This window comes from Saccoglossus kowalevskii, chromosome 9, assembly GCF_978046115.1.
Source record: "Saccoglossus kowalevskii chromosome 9, keSacKowa6.1, whole genome shotgun sequence".
Classification (NCBI taxonomy): domain Eukaryota; kingdom Metazoa; phylum Hemichordata; class Enteropneusta; family Harrimaniidae; genus Saccoglossus; species Saccoglossus kowalevskii.
In genome coordinates, this window is record NC_140649.1 from 19,177,856 (window position 1) to 19,200,582 (window position 22,727).

Below are 22,727 nucleotides of genomic sequence, written 5' to 3' on the forward strand. Positions count from 1 at the left end.
AATTTGAATGAAACAGAAAATCTTCTAGGATAAATGTTTATGAATGAATATTTTATAAATTTTCATAAAACTATCATGTAAAATGATAGTTTTCAGGTATATAGTGACATTAATATACAATAAGAGTTTATCCATCCATGAATTATTAAACTGAATTTGAAACTGACTTGTACCATTGGTGAGTAACATCATATACTTCTATGATCAATGGCAGATTTCATAGGCCCATTGGTATCTATTCGGTTGAAAATACCTGGGTACATTCTTTTGCTTTCAGCTGAATTTATAATCCAGTGATTACATATATTTCCAGATTAAAGTAGACAAGATAATGAAATTTTTGAACAATTTTATTATACAAGTTTTCATACATCAAAGTGTTCAAAAATGTTGAGGGTGCGTTTAATGGGCTTAGACCCAATGTAGATATAATTCTCTATTGGCAAAACTTCTTCATCAACAGTAAAAAATTCTCTGTTTCTCGTGTCAAGGACATTTTAAAATGAGGCGATTTTTTTTTAAATACTGAGCTAAAATGGAGGAAATTTGAGACAAGGGCGAGTACATTTTGGAATGCTTTAGAAAGAAAAAAAAAGTTTGAGGCGCATAGTTCAAAATGATGCACATGGAAACGATAAACAGATATTTTTTTTCTCAGCCATAGATACAAATTTAAGACTAGCATATTGAATTGTAATATACAGAAATAAATTGAATAATATACAGAATCAGTTAACAAAAATAGTGACAGTGCATCCATGGTACGTATGTGCTTTGTTGAGTATCTTTGATCATTTACATATTTGTTGTCCCACTGACATGGTACTTAGATCTTGAATAACATTTTCTTAACATCAAAATTGTCCATGATGGCTTTTATGGCAAAGGTTTGTAATTATATTACTGTTTCAGCTTTTCCATATGGTTTGTACATGTAGCTATGAAATGTTTAAATATTTGTACTCAACATAATCAATTTATATGCATGACGTTATTATCATCTCCATATATACCTATATTTATTTACTCAGATATGTTATATCTGAAATTCTCACACTACACCTTATTATTTTATTTTTTATTAAGTTTTTTTTTAATTCTTTTTGTTGAATTATAAGCAACCAAACTAAGCTGTTTCGTGATTTGTAATTGTGTAGTCTTGCGATTCAGATTCTTACTCATACATGTATGTTTCGTATTTAGACTTTTACTTTCTGTTGTTGTTGTTGTTCCGATGACGCGCCGGGAATTCACACATCGGTGTTTATTTCACCCAATTTCTGACACGCGCACTTTACTTCCCTGTGTATCATCAATTCCTGTCACCGATTGCACTATGTCGTGACAGCACTGTTGTTTATCGCTTCCACGCATGGGAAAATCGAATATCAATAAGCTTGAACGATCTCGATCGGTCCAGTAGTAAGTAGGGAAATACATACTACATACACATGGCTCAAACAACGCGCTCGAACTTTGGATCAAAGTCTGCACAGACACGCAAACACACACTGGACGTGACATCATGAACGTTCAATGGATTAACTCACCTTAATTCAAGAAGCTTCGCATGCACACGTCACAATCGTTACAGCGACGTGGAACTTCTGAGGGAAGTGTAGACACGTACTTATGGGTTTCTACGAACCAACATAAAACCAAGCAGTTATACAGGGGGAAGTCCCAGCCCAGAGTGATTGATAAGACTGAACCTCTATTTGTCTCTTCGTGATCAAGTATGGCTGCTTCTTCACAGTAAGTATAATTTCACTAGATGTTTGGTTCTGTAATTGTACACACTGACATATTTCAATGCCATTAATACATTCCAATTTTAAAGATCAAATTACAGTTTGTAATGCAAATATATATATATGCGGATACCAACTGAGCTTAACCGATAAACAAGGTAAAATTTTGAGTAGCCTAGGTGGTCTACAAGTGACTGCCCTCACACTTTAAATATCGTTCTGGTCATTTTTAACTTTTCAAAGATGGGGATGTGCTTATTACTATACATATGCAGTGTTGTATTGACGTGTAATTTGGTACAGGGGGATACAGGTGAGATTATGTAAACCAGTTTTTGATTTAACTGGTGAAGTTTGAAATTTCGACATGTTTCTCGCAAGTGTAAGTAGCTTGTACAGTTTTCGTTTGTTCTGTGTTGCACAGTAAACGTCAGTTTAATACTGGGACTTCGCTGGGTATCGCTGGGTATCGCTGGGTATCGCTGGCATCGCTCGATGTGAGCGTGTTATGATCTTTTCTCGATAATAAACTAAAACGTGTTGTGATTTAGTGGTCGTGTGAAAGCGCCCTCACAGGTAGTTTTGAAATTCAGTGTACTGTGACACCATTTATTAATATTTTCACTATTTTGAGCAATTTCATTGGCTTTTATGTTCACAAACTTGGCAGGAAAACAATTAGTTCTATTGCTGTGAGTTTATGTGTATTTTATTTAACTACGGTATACCAGTGAAATTAGCGAAATTAAAAACAAGTGAATATATAATGCATTAAGTACAAATCTTGAGGTGTGGTTCAATGAGTAAAAAAAAAAAAAACCTATCAAACAATCCATATTTCTATCGCTAGCATTATGTACAACACTAACAACACTATGAGTTGTTTCGCCGGCATAAGAAAACGCTGGAAAGATGAAAAAAATATTTTGGGTCACTTAATGCAAATCACATTATGGGGACGTGTCGCCCTTTTTTTTTGGGGGGGGGGGGGCGTATTTTAGCTTTTCGGTCTAGAATGAGTATAGATTTGCTTGCCTTTTGGTTCAATATCACGTTTACCCGTCTAGGATAGGGTCTGTTTTCGGGACAGGGGGCTCAAGAAACATTCAATCCCTTGGATTCATTCATTCAGATTGATTAGTCTAGGTGATGAGTAGTTTGTACTAAGTAAATAAATTTAGTGACAATTTGTGTCTCTGATGGGATATTACAAAATCACTATTTGGTCTAAAAAGGGGTATGGTTTTTGAGGTTAAAATGGTCTATGATATGGGATCTGGGGTTTTACACTTCGGCCACACACCCCTACCAAACTTAAAGGCCAGTGTCTCCCTCGGGAGTATTACCATGGTTTATAATGTGCGAAACAGATTCAATGGTCAATTTAGATGAAGTAAGGGTATCCCAATGCAATATTCCCCTCTCAAAGATCGTCATTCAGACGTAGAGCTATAAAAAAAAAAGATCAAAATTGAACCAAATCGTTCAATTTTTGCAGCGGACTTCTGGTTTACATCTTTCACACAATACCTGAGACCTCACAACGATTCCACGAACTCAACATTGAAGGAAAAAAACTGAACACCGATCTGTAGAAGGTACAAATGTAAGCACAGCTTAATTATTAACACCAGACATAGCATTCAAACACTAGTACAGTGCAATTGCTGGTCAGATAGGATTACTGGTTCGAATCAAGTGTTCATTACTTTGACTGTGGTGACGACAGGGATGTGTAGAACAAAATGCATTGATAACATGTGAAGATATACCAGTGAGTAGACTTTCAATGTGATATTTCTTTCATAAAACAGTGGGAAGTGTCTCTGTCCTCTTGGAGGTAATAACCCGGGGTGTTACCTATATCATAATACCAAAATATATTTAAAATATTCCATTGACTTGCATGTCCTGTATGTTTCAGTTAAAAATTATTATAGCAAAAAAAACAACAGAAAACATGTTCCATATTTGTGGAATAATTGTTTCTTTTCTTGTATAACAAAAAACACAAATATGGCATTCTGTTCATTTTAAATGATTTTTGTAAAAGACTGTAGTGGTTTTAAAGGTATCTTCCACAACATGTCCAACTCTGCTAATGGGGAAAAAGTTGTGTACCGGTAGTGGTGTTTGAATGAATTTTAAAAGCAGGTTCTGAACGATTGAAGCTTGCTGATGTGCAGTGCCTGTAATACTATAATATAAATTATGCAAAAAATGTGATATTTTATGTTCAGTAATAATTTTGCTGAAGAAAAATACTGTAAAATTACTAATTTTCACTGGGTTTAAATTTCTCTGATTTACCATTTCAGGCATATTCAGTGGGTTTTAAATTCACGGTTTCATCATTCAGATAATGTGTTCTATATGCTAAATTTTTAGTCTCTATTCTGACACAGTTTGAAAACAGGAACATATTGATTGATCTTTTAGTTAGTCCAGACCTGTATATTGGGTGTATCTCAGCTGTTCACATATAAACTTCATACACACATCATATATCTTAGGATACACATGTATAAGATCATTTCATGACATGACTTAGAGACGACGTCAAAAGATCGATGTCGGATAAAAAACTTATTTGCTTTAGTTTGGGGGTGGGGGGTTTTGACCTCAAAAAGTTTCCATCCTACAAAAACGATTTTATTTTTTAATGAAGTAAAAACAACCTTGGAGTATTTGTAGTTCGTTTTTCTCTATCCAGTCATATACAAAAATAACAGAAAATGAAAAAAAACGACATCCAAGACGAGAAAATGGTTTGGTCCGAGTGTAAATATGTGCGTCAAATGAGGTCAATTTCAGGGCATGGACCTAGAGTATGCGCAGAACCCAGAAAAGTTCTTTGCGCATGCGTATATTCCACTTCATTATTACAACTAACTGCTATGCCATACTGCTGTCCGATTATCAATTTTTATTTAATGGTGAATGTAGTCTGACGCCATGATCAATATTTATCAATTAAGTTTCAGTGGGGGGTTTGGGGGAAAAAACTAAAAGAATTAAGTTTTTTATCCGCCATCGATCTTTTGACGTCGTCCCTTATTTTTCCTGGGATGTACGAAAGTTGTTTTACTGTTCCGATTGAATAACATTTGTTTTTGTCATATATTAAATTTTTTATTATTTTAATATAATTATTATTTGTTTTAATTATATCTTTAGAGTTTACAATTATTTGCTGCATAAGTGGCTTTGAAACAAAACCTCCAAAAACAATTCTGGCATAAATTTAATTGTACATGTAACCTAAAAAAATATCATTATAATGACAAATATTTAAAGCAACCAGGATGAAAACATGTATTTTTTTAATACTGTGGAATACTTTATTTTCGCTGGAATTAATTTTCGCTGAAAAGGCTTTTTGGGCGTTTTGTATGGAATTATTTTTACTGATTTTTGATGAGTTTAATGTGAAATAAAGGAAAAAAAAGTATATTCGCTGGATTTTATTTTCACAGAATCATCCCTTCAGCGAAAATAGCGAAAATAAAATCCAAGCGAAAATAAAGTATTCTACAGTATTGTTGTTTTATAATCCATACTGTAGACCAAATCAGATTATGATTTATCCTAGCTAAAAATGTGACATTTATAAGACATACATACCTGTATCTTAGAAATGCCTTGACCAATCACAATCAAACTTCACACATACATCATACATGATATTATACATATACACGTCAATTTGTTTCAAGATCTGATTCAAGATGGCCATTTTTGTGCTAAAAATCATCAAAATCAAGCATTTTTCGGCAGTTTACAGATGGATTTTGTTCAAAATTGGTATATACACTAGACATCATATGGCCTTGATGCACATCATTTTGTTATTCAGATAAGATTCAAAATGGCCAACTTGCGGCCATTTTGTTTTAATGAATGTGGTTCTAGTGCCATATCTCTGACTTGCTTTGACTGATTATTTTCAAAATTTAAATATTCATTATAGATCATGTCATAGATAGACAGATATATTTGTTTGATGATCCTATTCAAAATGGCCAAATGGTGGCCATTTTTGTGCTAAATATCATCAAATATCTGGCATTTATGGATGGATTTCGTTCAAACTTGGTACATACATTAGATATTACGGGTTCCTGATGCACATCATTTTTTTTCAGATCAGATTTAGATCAGATTGCTTTTATTTAATGAATGGGTTTCCAGACCCATATGTCTAACTTGTTTTAACTGATTATATTCAAATTTTTAATATTCATTATACATCATGTCGTAGATATACGGATATATTGGTTTGACGATCTTTTTCAAAGTGGCCAAATCGTGGCTATTTTTGTGCTAAAAAAATCCTCAAATATCAAGCATTTCTTGCATTTATGGATGGATTTTGTTCAAACTTGGTACATACATTAGACATTAAGGGTTCCTGATGCACGTCATTTTATTTTTCAGATTGGATTCAAAATGGCTGACTGGCGGCCATTTTGTTTTAATGATTGGGCTTCGAGAGCCATATCTCTTAAATGCTTTGACTGATTATATTCAAATTTTATATATTCGTTATACATCATGTTATATATATATATATACATGTATTCAAAATGGCGGATTTTGAATGCTGTTCCAGAGCAATATTTCTCAATATGGACAAGTACTTGTTTGACGATCAGATACAAATGTCAATCATTTTAATGTTAAAAAATCATATTCCTGACATGGTTATATTCCAGCTATATTACTATAAACAAAACTATATATCTTAAATTCGTTAACGAATAGGGACTGTGTCATGCATGGCTTGTTAATTGTTAAATTTACCAGGGAAGTGTAAATATAAAAGTATAGTTGTCCATTAAAGCTTTTGTTTTTAGCCCTTTGTAAACCTGCATGATAGGTGATTTTCTGTTCAACTGGGAGATTTCGCGAGATGCGTGAAAGACGCGGGTCGAACGTCTGCCGCAAATATCAAACGATTTGATTTTGAACTTGAATTTCTTTATTTCGTAGCTCACATCGACCGGCGGATCTTTGACAGAGGAATATTGCTTTCGAATACCCTCACTTAATCGAAATTGTATATCATGTATGTACAGCACATTATTGAGCATGGAAATGCCCCCAAAATATTTTCACGTTTGTCAAATCCCACGCGATGTTTGACGCCACTATGACGCTATGACCTTTGTTTGTCCTGTTTTTACGTTCGATTTCACACATAACGCGTGATTCTCGCAGTGAACGGAAAATGGTCTATTAATGGCACCTTACAAGGATCCGCTTTTAGACAACTTCTCAAAAAATGTTAAAAGCTTTTTTTTCATCAGAAATGTAGGTACAGTTGTATTATGATAATATGTATTACATTGCAATAGTGTGATTGCTGTATTTATTTTCATGGTTGCTCTATCACTCAGACAGCTACCAATTAAATGCTGTGCACATGTCCTAAATAAACGAATTCCCTGGAATAAACATACTCACCCTCTCAACAAATCTTCAAAATCTAATAAACATCCATCCTCCCCGAACAAATCTTCTAAATCTAATAAACATAATTCCTAGAAAATTTCCAAACTATGCAAACTTGTCACTGATGCATTTCTAGCAATATACTTAAAATATCTCTGTTTGCCAGGCCACAAGATCTAATCAAATAGCAAACCAATCCCTACTCAAGTCGCAAAATTTGATAAGTAGCAAGGACAATACTCAATTTGCGTGCTGCCTTGCATCAATAAAAATGCAAAGGCCGGTTGGCTACATTGTATAAGTTTTTCTAGCGTGGCCTTCTGAGCTGGGGAAAAGCAAGATATCGGTAATTACAAATCATCCAAGCAACGTTGGGGTTTCTTTTGGCCCCAGAACATGCATTATGACTCGGCCCTCTCTAGTTGAGGCTGTTACACCACATGCCTGCGGGCCTCCCCCAGGCAGATTTTTCGAGGGAGAATGAACGTGTCGGAACATCAACTTTGTCCTCTTGCGTGCATGTTTTAGCATTTATAAACGTCTTCACATCATAGTTTCAGACAGTACGCCGCTCATTGACCTTCGCTGCACGTCGATCTATATACTCCAGCTGTACTGTCTTCGTGCATACTTTGAGGTGTTCTCGTAATAACTTCAGAATATATTATAATAGTGCATAGTAAATATGTCACAGTTGAACCGAGTAAAGCTATAGGATTGTATGTCATATTTTAGCATATGATCCATTATACCATAGGATGCCATGTTGAACTCTTCACATAATAGCCATTTTAACCAAAAGCAACAGTGTGTATGAAGCTTGCACGATACTAATACATTTGGGATATAGTCTAGTCTTGGAGCATGAGACTTGTTTTACAAAAAGCTAAAATGCAACTCATTTTTACATCTTTAGAAGACAATCTGTAAGCAATGTTCCCAGATAAAAATTGAAAATGAAGAACATTTCTTCATAGAATGTCTTAGGTACCAAACATGATGAGATCCACTTCCAGCCCTTTGTACTTATCAGACTTTTCAAAATTGAATTGAAAACTACTATGATTTGCATGACTACTTTGTGATTCCTGTTTTGTTTGTTTTCAGATTTCAAACCAAATCCAAACTCACTGCGTTTCACAATGTTAGCCGACTGGGGTGGAATGCCTGATTCACCATATAGAACTCCTATAGAAATGGCTGTCGGCAGTGCTATGGGAGCTATAGCAGACACTTACGGATCACAGTTCACCTTGGCATTGGGTGATAACTTTTATTATGATGGAGTGCAAAATGTGGATGATCCAAGGTTTAAGGTACAGTGCATACATTTCACGCATAATAGATTCTTTCTAGAGCCCTGAAAGATCTCACAAGATTTAGCAGATGAGTGCTTCAGGCCTTATTCTGTGTGAATTCTACAGTAAGTTTTAATTGGTATGCCAAGAATGCAAAATTATGTTAACAAAAGCTGCAAATCATCAAATCTGTTACTATTTTCTTCTTAGTTTACTGTAAAATACTTTATTTTCGCTTGGAATTAATTTTTGCTGAAGGAATGATTCAGTGAAAATAAAATGAATGGAATCTTGAACTACTTATAGTATATATAGATATGATATTTGCCACTAGCTACATGTACAAATTTACTTGCAGTGGTTTTGAATAGAACCTTGTTACGAACGGGAATACGAGATAGTATAGAGATAGGAGCTGGGTGACAACTGACTAACTGGTGTTCACGTTCGTCTTGAACAAGCACAAACAAAAGAATATTAATTGGCTATGACAATACATGCTGACTATTCTAATTCTGCAGCTGGGCAAGCCTCGCTAGCTAACTGGGCATTATCAAAATACATTTATATTAACAGCAAAAATTGAATATCGTAACAACCTGTAGTACTATTAATTGTCAATTTGTGATGTTGCGTTTCAGCAGCAATATTATGCTCAATTGGGGCATTCCAGTTTATATCTGCACCTCCCACCCCTGTTGATGTGGTCGAATTTCCAGCACTGTATGATGGGGAAAATACCCCGGAAATCCAACTGTATATGGAGAAACAGAATCTCGAAATCCAGACGAGTATGAAAAAAAAATTCCTGGAAATCCAGGCAGTTATGGCTACTAAATAAAATATGGCCTAGTTTATCTCGCCACATACCGGTTGATGAGGTTGGATTTTCAACAGTATGACTAAAAAAACTTGGAATTCTGACTGTATATAGTAAAAAAATTGGGCCAGTATGAAATAGTTATTACTGAAATTAGGTAAGGATGGTGGCACGAATGAGCTCATCAACACTGTGAATCAGGACTAGTTTGGATTTCCATTATCAAATATAAAATTTTGAAATTAGTAAAATAGAGTTATATTTGGAAATCCTACTCTGTATGGTGGCACAATGGAACTCATCAACACCATAAGTAGGAACTATAGTTTTGGATTTCCATCACTGTATGGTGAATGGTGATTTGGAAATAAAACTTTGTATGACTTATACACCCATGGAAATTATACCTTGTATGAAGTAAACACACAAGCTCATCAACAGGGGGGGGGGGGTGCAGATATAAACTGGAATGGCCCATTAAACCTTCCAAAAACAAATTCTTCTCCAAATCTTTTCTTTTTCACAGAAACATCAGTATCGTCCGATTTTTAACATTTCTATTTAGCTGAAGTTTAATATATCAGCACTATTTTTGTCGAACGCTAACCAAGTTGGTTAGCACTGACTGAAATTGTGTTATTATAAACTTGCACGATTCTGATTGTGATCAGTCCATTTTCCCACTGACTGACATAAAGTAAGGATGCTTATGTTTTAGTTAATTTCAGCAGCACCAAATTTTAAGTATTTACAATTCACTACACTGACCACCCTCCTTGTGTTTTGCAAGTTGCAAGCAATCTTGCTATTAATCTAATTGTCTGTAAAAACTTGCTGTTGTAAAATGTTTCTCATCTCGGTAAATTATTAATGTAGAAATAGTAAATATGGCGATGAATAATCTCACTCGCTATGACAACGCTGTCAGAAATTATGAGAAAGTCAAAATTCAAGTGATTCAGAATCCTCTAAACTACAATGTATTGCCATGCAAATCAGCTGGAAATCACGCAAATCAGCTGGAAATCACGCAAATCAACTGGAAATCATGCAAATCAGTTGGAAATCATGCAAATCATTAAAAATCAGTTGACACCAATAGAAATATAATTGTAGCAATAAAAATAATAAATTATTTCTTTCTGGTTCTGTCAGTTGAGGTATGTACATGTTCAGCAACATGTTTTACAGTTTTTTATTAGTCATCAGGGTAGCGATCTTTTTTCGATGTTCTCTTTTCCATTTTATTTTCAAAATGTAGCAGTGAATATTGCGAGGATGAAAGCGATACGATGTTACTTGATTGAAGTATGATCTGATCACATGACTGGACACATACACGCAATGTTTAACTACAGGATTATGCTAATTACAACAAATGTTGTCGTTTTGGCTTAGAAGGGCTTAGCTGAAGTGGCACATACATGTACATGTACCCCAGATTTCCATTAATCATGTATATTTTAATTCTTTAATAATTTAATTTAATGAAGATAAAAAAAAACAGATCATGTAGCTGCCTGTAGATACTAGTTGCTGTTTAAATAAATAAAAAAAAAGCACTACAAAAGTCTGCTACATCCTTAAAACAGCGTCCTAGTAACTCTAGCAAAATGTTGTGATTGCCATTAAATCTTCTTTTTTAGCTATATGATTATGATTCAAACCTGGTACTTATCAGTAGCGAAAGGAATAGAGAAATTTCATTTGCCCTTGAGGCAGTACAATATACATCATGCAACAGAATCAGTACAATTCCCAGATTATGTACTTTTTCTTCTCTCTCAATTAAATTCCTTTCATGTGTTATTTCTTACAGAATACATTTGAAAATGTATTTGTGTCAAAGTCATTACAGAATCCATGGTATTTTATTGCTGGTAATCATGATCATAATGGAAATATTTCAGCACAAATAGACTATTCTAAGATATCGCCTCGTTGGTAAGTATATATCTACACTATATATAATATATTTTGTTACATTATCTGTGGTCAAAAGACATTAAATATAATAAAACACAAGTACACACACGAGACAAAAGAAAATACATAAATAACTAAAGTCTAAGTAAAATTACTTATAGTAAAATAGTATGCTGTCAATAAATTTGCTAGCACTATTGGCAATGAACCCATCTCTCGAACTTAAAATTTCTGTAAACATTTGTTGTTTTGATAGTTTAAGGATACTTTCATTATAAATGCTAACTACATTCAGAAATTCAGTACGAGCATTTGTTATTCCAGTATGGTTACAGTCTAAAAGTGCATGGATTTCATTGCCAATAGCCCCATTGTTACAAAGTTGGCACTTTCTTTCCTCTGGAGGTATCCCTTGATATCTAAGTTTTTCAATTGGTAGGGTATGTGCAGATATCCTAAATTTGGTGAAGCTGGTTCTATGTTGTGCATTTTTTACTTTATATCTGGTCTACAGTATCCAATGTACCCACTACCCATGCCAATTTATATCTGGTCTTCAGTATCCAATGTGCCCACTACCCATGCCAATTTATATCTGGTCTACAGTATCCAATGTACCCACTATCCATGCCAATTTATATCTGGTCTACAGTATCCAATGAACCCACTATCCATGCCAATTTATACCTGGTCTGCAGTATCCAATGTACCCACTATCCATGCCAATTTATATCTGGTCTTCAGTATCCAATGTACCCACTATCCATGCCAATTTATATCTGGTCTTCAGTATCCAATGTACCCACTACCCATGCCAATTTATATCTGGTCTTCAGTATCCAATGTACCCACTATCCATGCCAATTTATATCTGGTCTTCAGTATCCAATGTACCCACTACCCATGCCAATTTATATCTGGTCTTCAGTATCCAATGTACCCACTACCCATGCCAATTTATATCTGGTCTTCAGTATCCAATGTACCCACTACCCATGCCAATTTATATCTGGTCTATAGTATCCAATGTACCCACCACCCATGCCAATTTATATCTGGTCTACAGTATCCAATGTACCCACTATCCATGCCAATTTATATCTGGTCTTCAGTATCCAATGTACCCACTACCCATACCAATTTATATCTGGTCTTCAGTATCCAATGTACCCACTACCCATGCCAATTTATATCTGGTCTACAGTATCCAATGTACCCACTATCCATGCCAATTTTTATCTGGTCTACAGTATCCAATGTACTCACTATCCATGCCAATTTATATCTGGTCTTCAGTATCCAATGTACCCACTACCCATGCCAATTTATATCTGGTCTACAGTATCCAATGAAGCCACTATCCATGCCAATTTATACCTGGTCTACAGTATCCAATGTACCCACTACCCATGCCAATTTATATCTGGTCTTCAGTATCCAATGTGCCCACTACCCATGCCAATTTATATCTGGTCTACAGTATCCAATGTACCCACTATCCATGCCAATTTATATCTGGTCTACAGTATCCAATGAACCCACTATCCATGCCAATTTATACCTGGTCAGCAGTATCCAATGTACCCACTATCCATGCCAGTTTATATCTGGTCTTCAGTATCCAATGTACCCACTATCCATGCCAATTTATATCTGGTCTTCAGTATCCAATGTACCCACTACCCATGCCAATTTATATCTGGTCTTCAGTATCCAATGTACCCACTATCCATGCCAATTTATATCTGGTCTTCAGTATCCAATGTACCCACTACCCATGCCAATTTATATCTGGTCTTCAGTATCCAATGTACCCACTACCCATGCCAATTTATATCTGGTCTTCAGTATCCAATGTACCCACTACCCATGCCAATTTATATCTGGTCTTCAGTATCCAATGTACCCACTACCCATGCCAATTTATATCTGGTCTATAGTATCCAATGTACCCACCACCCATGCCAATTTATATCTGGTCTACAGTATCCAATGTACCCACTATCCATGCCAATTTATATCTGGTCTTCAGTATCCAATGTACCCACTACCCATACCAATTTATATCTGGTCTTCAGTATCCAATGTACCCACTACCCATGCCAATTTATATCTGGTCTACAGTATCCAATGTACCCACTATCCATGCCAATTTTTATCTGGTCTACATTATCCAATGTACTCACTATCCATGCCAATTTATATCTGGTCTGCAGTATCCAATGTACCCACTATCCATGCCAATTTATACCTGGTCTTCAGTATCCAATGTATCCACTATCCATGCAAATTTATATCTTGTCTGCAGTCTCCAATGTACCCACTATCCATGCCAATTTATATCTGGTCTTCAGTATCTAATGTGCCCACTATCCATGCCAATTTATATCTGGTCTACAGTATCTAATGTGCCCAGTATCCATGCCAATTTATACCTGGTCTGCAGTATCCAATGTACCCACTATCCATGCCAATTTATATCTGGTCTTCAGTATCCAATGTACCCACTATCCATGCCAATTTATATCTGGTCTTCAGTATTCAATGTACCCACTATCCATGCCAATTTATATCTGGTCTTCAGTATCTAATGTGCCCACTATCCATGCCAATTTATATCTGGTCTACAGTATCTAATGTGCCCAGTATCCATGCCAATTTATACCTGGTCTGCAGTATCCAATGTACCCACTATCCATGCCAATTTATATCTGGTCTTCAGTATCCAATGTACCCACTATCCATGCAAATTTATACCTGGTCTGCAGTATCCAATGTACCCACTATCCATGCCAATTTATATCTGGTCTTCAGTATCTAATGTACCCACTATCCATGCCAATTTATATCTGGTCTTCAGTATTCAATGTACCCACTATCCATGCCAATTTATATCTTGTCTTCAGTATCTAATGTGCCCACTATCCATGCCAATTTATATCTGGTCTACAGTATCTAATGTGCCCAGTATCCATGCCAATTTATACCTGGTCTGCAGTATCCAATGTACCCACTATCCATGCCAATTTATATCTGGTCTTCAGTATCCAATGTACCCACTATCCATGCCAATTTATATCTGGTCTTCAGTATTCAATGTACCCACTATCCATGCCAATTTATATCTGGTCTTCAGTATCTAATGTGCCCACTATCCATGCCAATTTATATCTGGTCTACAGTATCTAATGTGCCCAGTATCCATGCCAATTTATACCTGGTCTGCAGTATCCAATGTACCCACTATCCATGCCAATTTATATCTGGTCTTCAGTATCCAATGTACCACTATCCATGCCAATTTATATCTGGTCTTCAGTATCTAATGTGCCCACTATCCATGCCAATTTATATCTGGTCTACAGTATCTAATGTACCCACTACCCATGCCAATTTATATCTGGTCTACAGTATCCAATGAACCCACTATCCATGCCAATTTATACCTGGTCTGCAGTATCCAATGTACCCACTATCCATGCCAATTTATATCTGGTCTTCAGTATCCAATGTACCCACTATCCATGCAAATTTATATCTTGTCTGCAGTATCCAATGTACCCACTATCCATGCCAATTTATATCTGGTCTTCAGTATCCAATGTACCCACTATCCATGCCAATTTATATCTGGTCTTCAGTATTCAATGTACCCACTATCCATGCCAGTTTATATCTGGTCTTCAGTATCCAATGTACCCACTATCCATGCCAATTTATATCTTGTCTGCAGTCTCCAATGTATCCACTATCCATGCCAATTAATATCTGGTCTTCAGTATCCAATGTATCCACTATCCATGCAAATTTATATCTGGTCTGCAGTCTCCAATGTACCACTATCCATGCCAATTTATATCTGGTCTTCAGTATCTAATGTGCCCACTATCCATGCCAATTTATATCTGGTCTACAGTATCTAATGTGCCCAGTATCCATGCCAATTTATACCTGGTCTGCAGTATCCAATGTACCCACTATCCATGCCAATTTATATCTGGTCTTCAGTATCCAATGTACCCACTATCTATGCCAATTTATATCTGGTCTTCAGTATTCAATGTACCCACTATCCATGCCAATTTATATCTGGTCTTCAGTATCTAATGTGCCCACTATCCATGCCAATTTATATCTGGTCTACATTATCTAATGTGCCCAGTATCCATGCCAATTTATACCTGGTCTGCAGTATCCAATGTACCCACTATCCATGCCAATTTATATCTGGTCTTCAGTATCCAATGTACCCACTATCCATGCCAATTTATATCTGGTCTTCAGTATCCAATGTACCCACTATCCATGCCAATTTATATCTGGTCTTCAGTATTCAATGTACCCACTATCCATGCCAATTTATATCTGGTCTTCAGTATCTAATGTGCCCACTATCCATGCCAATTTATATCTGGTCTTCAGTATCTAATGTGCCCACTATCCATGCCAATTTATATCTGGTCTACAGTATCTAATGTACCCACTACCCATGCCAATTTATATCTGGTCTACAGTATCCAATGAACCCACTATCCATGCCAATTTATACCTGGTCTGCAGTATCCAATGTACCCACTATCCATGCCAATTTATATCTGGTCTACAGTATCCAATGTACCCACTATCCATGCCAATTTATATCTGGTCTTCAGTATCCAATGTACCCACTATCCATGCATTTATATCTGGTCTTCAGTTATCCAATGTACCCACTATCCATGCCAATTTATATCTGGTCTACAGTATCCAATGTACCCACTACCCATGCCAATTCATATCTGGTCTTCAGTATCCAATGTACCCACTATCCATGCCAATTTATATCTGGTCTTCAGTATCCAATGTACCCACTATCCATGCCAATTTATATCTGGTCTTCAGTATCCAATGTACCCACTATCCATGCCAATTTATATCTGGTCTTCAGTATTCAATGTACCCACTATCCATGCCAATTTATATCTGGTCTTCAGTATCTAATGTGCCCACTATCCATGCCAATTTATATCTGGTCTACATTATCTAATGTGCCCAGTATCCATGCCAATTTATACCTGGTCTGCAGTATCCAATGTACCCACTATCCATGCCAATTTATATCTGGTCTTCAGTATCCAATGTACCCACTATCCATGCCAATTTATATCTGGTCTTCAGTATCCAATGTACCCACTATCCATGCCAATTTATATCTGGTCTTCAGTATTCAATGTACCCACTATCCATGCCAATTTATATCTGGTCTTCAGTATCTAATGTGCCCACTATCCATGCCAATTTATATCTGGTCTTCAGTATCTAATGTGCCCACTATCCATGCCAATTTATATCTGGTCTTCAGTATCTAATGTGCCCACTATCCATGCCAATTTATATCTGGTCTACAGTATCTAATGTACCCACTACCCATGCCAATTTATATCTGGTCTACAGTATCCAATGAACCCACTATCCATGCCAATTTATACCTGGTCTGCAGTATCCAATGTACCCACTATCCATGCCAATTTATATCTGGTCTTCAGTATCCAATGTACCCACTATCCATGCAAATTTATATCTTGTCTGCAGTCTCCAATGTACCCACTACCCATGCCAATTTATATCTGGTCTACAGTATCCAATGTACCCACTATCCATGCCAATTTATATCTGGTCTTCAGTATCCAATGTACCCACTATCCATGCATTTATATCTGGTCTTCAGTTATCCAATGTACCCACTATCCATGCCAATTTATATCTGGTCTACAGTATCCAATGTACCCACTACCCATGCCAATTCATATCTGGTCTTCAGTATCCAATGTACCCACTATCCATGCCAATTTATATCTGGTCTTCAGTATCCAATGTACCCACTATCCATGCCAATTTATATCTGGTCTTCAGTATCCAATGTACCCAATGTTCAATATCTATTAAAATTAGAAGTGATATAAAAAAAACTGTAAACTGCATACTATCGTATTGATGATGCTCTTTTGTCTGATAGTATTATTTTGTTAACTTAGACTTGCATTTTAAATATTGATATCCACTTTAGTCCACTATGTAGCAACCATGTTTCGTACAATATGAATTTGACGAAATAATGATATCGTAAAAAATGTGTTGTTGTTTTTTTTAGGAATTTTCCTGACACCAATTACAGCAAAGTTTTCAGTATTGGCAACTCTACTAAAACATTATTAGTGGTGATGATAGATACTATTATAATATGTGGAAACACAGATGATGCTATAACAGGTTCTAAACTGGATGGACCGGTAGATCCAGCTGCTGCTCAAGCACAGTTGCAATGGATTGATGACACTTTGAGAAAATCTAATGAGTAAGTTACTAGTTATTATTTTAACGGCCTTTGATTAGGTAATTCTTGGTGAACATGGCAAATTGGCAATTTTTGTGTCTTCATTGTCTCCCTACATTGATTTGCTTATGATGGTTACAACTGATTTCAGCTATTGTTTCATGTTATATACACCAATGAGATTTCTTGTTACATCCTATAATATTTCTTGTTAGATTCACCAATCAAAATCCTTGTTATATTCCTTAATATTTCTTGTTACATCCACCAATCAGAATTCTTGTTATATTCTATACTGTTTCTTGTTACATCCACCAGTCAGAATTCTTGTTGTCCGAAAACGAGGACTTATAATTCGGTCTCTGTGCGTCCGTCTGTGCGTCCGTCCGTGCACCGTCTGTGCGTCCGTCTGTACGTCCGTCCGTGTGTCCTTCCGGAGTAGTATTTCAGAATCCGTCGGATCGATTCCGTTCATTCTTTGCATGTGCCTAGTACTTTATGTGGGACATATGCACATGCAGTGGTTTAGCGATTCAATTCGAAATGGCCGACTGGCAGCCATCTTGTTTTTTGAAAATGTCCTATTTTGGACATGCTTTGTCAGTTTTCATTCAAATTGAGTACATAGATCATACATGTTAGGATACATTTCATCCGACTGTCTGTGTGCATCCATCTGTGCGTCCGTTTGTGCATGCATCTGTGCTGAGTCATATTTCAGAATTCTTTGAACCAATTTCGTTCATTCTTTACATGTGCCTAGTACTTTATGTGGGACATATGCACATGCAGTGGTTCAGCGATTCGATCAAAAATGGCCGACTGGCAGCCATCTTGTTTTTTGAAAATGTTGTATTTTGGACATGCTTTGTCAGTTTTCATTCAAACTTGGCACATACTTAGGATACATGTTCATGACAATTTGGATTGAATCAAGGATGGCCGATTGACAGCCATCTGATCATTTTCATTCGTATTTGGCACATACATCATACATGTCACTTTGTTTCATAATCAGATCGAAGATAGCCGAATAACGGCTGTTTTTATTTTTGGCCTTATTACTATAAATATCTCTGTCACCCATGTATAATTTTCATTGATATTTAGCATGTCATAAATGGGTACATGTCAATTCAATTTGCAATTTGATCAAATATGGCCGACTGACGGCCATCTTGTTTGTTTGAAATGTGATAACTTGGACATGCTTTCACTTGGGATCTATATTTTTCTTTGCTATGTAAATAATAAATAAAATAGTAAATAAACAATCTGTTATATACGCCACTTTGAACTCAAGTTTCAAGGACACGCTCGCGACAACCCCTCCACTTTAATATGACAAGCACAAAGAGAACTTTCAAAAATTTAACGGGGACTGTGTCATTTTCAATGACTTGTTATATTCTATACTGGTTCTTGTGTCATCAACCAATCAAAATTCTTTTTACATTCTTTACTGGTTCTTGTTTCATCAACCAATCAAAATCCTTTTTACATTCTTCACTGGTTCTTGTTTCATCAACCAATCAAAATCCTTTTTACATTCTTCACTGGTTCTTGTTTCATCAACCAATCCAATTTCTTGTTATATTTTTTACTGTTTCTTGTTGTAGCTGTTGAATAATCCAATAATAATAATTTGTTTCATGCATTGATGTTTTATAACTTACCATAATTATGTGTTATTGCTTAAGTACATATATAATAGTTAGCGGTCACTATCCTGTCTGGTCTATAGCTGAGCATGGCCCCACTGAGTGTCTCTTGCAACAACTAAAACCTATGCTGGAAAAATACATGGTTACAGCATACTGCAGTGGACATGACCATAGCTTACAGGTAAACCCATCATCTTGATGTTTGTCATGCAGCATATACGTGTACATCCAAATTTCATGTAAAAATAATGTCTTTCACAAATGCCAGGAGTGAGTGCTGTGTTTGTTCTCAATTCAAATTTTTGAGCTTGAAACATGTTCTGTAGAACTGCATAGATTGGTGAGCCATATTTACAATTTACAATTCAGGATTTTTTTTAACGAGTATTTTGCCATATAAATGTAAATATAGCTGATGATTTCCTTGCATTGATGCTGATTTTCACTATGGTAGATCTGTAATTGGATGATATTGTGCGACATTCATATGTTTCAAATTTAATATCACAATAATTTTAACATTTTAGACATTATAACTAGTAAGTTTGTTTCACACTTTCACAGGTTATTTAAAATTGAAGTTGCGATTTAGTTCCGTGATCACCCAGCTATGACCTTGTTATATTTCCCCTATGTAGAATTCTAAATTTTGTTTTTTTTTATCGTGCGATTTTTTGTGAATGACAAAAATTCAGGATGGGGAATTTTACCTTTCTAGGCAAAAATAACAAACATTATTGCTTGTATCATGTTTATGTGTTCTGATCAGTTGATTTTACCCTGACAGTGACTAGCGAATAGAAATCACACTTCTGTACCATAATCTTGATGTACTTTTAAATATTTAAACCAGTTCATTCAGTTTAATAGGTCATCTAGTACCCAGCTTCACAGTATGCCTATTTATGACACTTACTGGTGGTAATAGTTCAATAAAAATATATTTTATTTTCAGCATATCAAAGGAAACGACAGTGTAAACTACTTTGTCGTTGGTTCTGGTGCTATAGTGGATCCCTCTACTAACCATACAGATGCCATCCCACGTGGATCACTCCAGTTTCATTATGCTGATCCCAATAGTCTTGGGGGATTTGCTTTCGTTGAAATGACGCATCAAAGTGCAGTGTTCACATTCATTGATGCTACAGCCCATAAAGATCTATACCAAACTACACTTTATCCAAGAAAAAGATGATGACATATAGTTTTATTATAATATTAACTGTCATCAAGGTTGGTATTGGTTACTTCGTTTTGCAACCTTGTGTTTTTCTGTAACATCAGAATGACTAAGAATGGTTTACGCAACTTCATTCAAATAGATATCTGAGTTTGGTTAACAACTGTTCATCATTTACAAAAGAAAAAATCTGTAATAAACATTATTTTTTATTGGAATATGAAATTGTCATCGAGTCCCATTAGCCAATCAGCAATGGCCTTAAAGTTTGATTTTTGTATCAAATACCCAGTGAAAGTGTTCTAGGTTCTTTGGATAATGAGCCGTCAATATGCATGGCGTTTTTCCCATATAGGAAACTGAATTTTGCCTTTCATATCATGTTTTTTTTCATGTAGGGTTTGAATGAGTGCTGATACAGCTTTTCATCAAATGACAGATTCTATTGTTTTTGGTGCTTTGTGTACAATAATATATATTACGTGTTGTTTCCAACAACCAAATTCTATGCAAAGTCTTAATTGGCTACTCAACCCTAATAGGTGATTTTCTTGTGTGTTGCGTGAAAGATGCTCGCCGAAGGTTTATGGTAATAATCAAACGATTTGATTTTGAGCTCAAATTTCTTTATTTCATAGCTCACATAGAAAGGCCGATCTTTGACAGGGGAATATTGTGTTTGAATACCCGTACTTCATCAAAATTGACCAGCATGAAATGTGTACAGCACATTATTAAGCATGGAAATATTCCTCAAAATAATTCTGAATCCCATGCGATGTTTGTCGCCACTATGATGCTATGACCTTTGCTTTTCTTGTTTTTACTTTTGATTTTTCATGCTCAACTTAGGATTTTGCAGTGAGTAGAAAATGGTCTATTGAATTCGTTTATTTTTTTTCTTTTATGAAATTTCAAAATTTCAAAAAATATGATGTAATTGTTTGTGGTGAAAATTTGTTATAGGCTTTTGGTCAATGCAACACTGGTTATAAGATTGTGTCTAACAACACCTAACAATGAGACCAATCAGAGAGCAGCTAGCTTGATGACAGGTTTTTTCAACGTATAAAATTTTACTTTGTATATATGCTTTGACTCAATTGATCATTCGTAACACTTCCAGTATTTATCTGTTTTGTTATGTTATTACATGCAACTTGAACAATGCAAAATTATTTGTTCAGATGTTATGTATTATTGCAGAAGATGAATAAAACAACCCTTTGAGAATGTCACAGCCTCTTCTGATTATTGTAGTTTAATATATGACAAATGAAATGTCAGCATTTATATGATCTGAGAAATGAATTCAAATATGTGAAACTATGAAACAAAATGGCCACCAGAAAGCCATTTTTAACTGAAAAAAAAATCGAAACATGCATATAAAACCATCATACCAAGATATGCATTTTGAAAAAAAAAAATGGCTCCCAGTCGACCATCTTCGACAAGGAGTGTCACATACCAAATTTCATTGATGTGAGAATTGAGCAAAAATAGATGAAAAATCCTGATTTTCGTTATAATGGCTACCAGGTCTTGAATTGGATTATAACACAAATCAACTTTTTTTGATGTGCTACAACACAATCATCTGCGAACCAAGTTTGGACTGAGAATTTGAGATATAGGGAGAACTGTCCAAAAAATATGGTCAGTTATATTGTATAGAATCTTGACCAAAATCAACTTGCACCTTTGTGAAATAATATACTGTTTTTGTACCAATTCTGAATAAATTTAGTAATAATATTAAGTTGTAAGTAAAAATGAACAAAGTTGAGTAATTTTGATGAACAAAATGGTCACTAGTTGGCCAATTTGAATAAAATCTGGAAAATACTGGTAATGAATTGAACAGAATCAGCCAGTACAACAAATAGAAAATGTAGGTTTTTAGGATATTTTTGGATCAAATATGGCCAGTAAGTCATTTTGAACAACTGGGGCATATGTATACCATCATGCATCATACATGTACCAAGTTAGGAGAAAATCAGTCCATGAACTTCAGAAATACTACAGTGAACGGAAACCAATTGATCCATAAGCCCCTGGACTGTGTCTAGTCGATCGGAGCTAATTATTATGGATACAGACTAATCTCAAGGAAGTGAAAGAAATTGTATGTTCTATATGTATACATATCAACCTTCAAGTACCATCACGTATCATCACATTCATACGTTTAAAAAATGAGGTTCACAGCCATTCTGAAATTCAATGAAAAATGACGAAATATCACACCGAAAGTCGTCACTTCTATAATTGGATGAGAAAAAAACGTGTGTGCGATTTTAAGAATCTCAAAT

At 35.4% G+C, this 22,727-nt stretch overlaps 2 protein-coding genes across 4 annotated transcripts in view; one reads left to right on the top strand and one right to left on the bottom strand.

Annotated features, from left to right (window-relative positions):
• LOC102808882 (tyrosine-protein phosphatase Lar-like) overlaps window positions 1–1,685 on the bottom strand; it is a 130,767-nt gene extending 129,082 nt beyond the window's left edge. The window contains exon 1 of the mRNA XM_078012118.2: window positions 1,551–1,685. The gene's annotated coding sequence lies outside the window, so the exon portion shown is untranslated. The remainder of the gene's footprint in view (window positions 1–1,550) is intronic.
• On the top strand, window positions 1,620–21,647 carry LOC100373632 (tartrate-resistant acid phosphatase type 5-like). Of its 3 annotated transcripts, XM_085503275.1 has the most exons (7): window positions 1,988–2,064; window positions 3,250–3,357; window positions 8,313–8,521; window positions 11,143–11,267; window positions 17,380–17,583; window positions 19,263–19,407; window positions 20,182–21,647. In XM_085503275.1, the coding sequence occupies exons 3-7, from the start codon at window positions 8,348–8,350 to the stop codon at window positions 20,422–20,424; spliced, it is 891 nt and encodes a 296-aa protein (XP_085359401.1). In that variant the 5' UTR covers window positions 1,988–2,064; window positions 3,250–3,357; window positions 8,313–8,347; the 3' UTR covers window positions 20,425–21,647. The 3 variants fall into 3 exon arrangements, with proteins under 3 accessions (XP_085359402.1, XP_002738142.1, XP_085359401.1); XM_085503276.1 differs by lacking the exons at window positions 1,988–2,064; window positions 3,250–3,357 and adding an exon at window positions 1,620–1,755; XM_002738096.4 differs by lacking the exon at window positions 3,250–3,357 and having other exon boundaries at window positions 1,945–2,064.
• Window positions 21,648–22,727: the final 1,080 nt, after the last annotated feature.

Excerpts from the sequence above, each read along its gene's own strand:
- LOC100373632 (XM_002738096.4), top strand. The coding sequence starts at position 1,995 with ATGGGGATGTGCTTATTACTATACATATGCAGTGTTGTATTGACGTGT. Across the intron at positions 2,065-8,312 it reads TTTGGTACAGGGGGATACAG|ATTTCAAACCAAATCCAAAC; the intron begins GTGAGATTATGT and ends GTTTGTTTTCAG. Across the intron at positions 8,522-11,142 it reads TGGATGATCCAAGGTTTAAG|AATACATTTGAAAATGTATT; the intron begins GTACAGTGCATA and ends TATTTCTTACAG.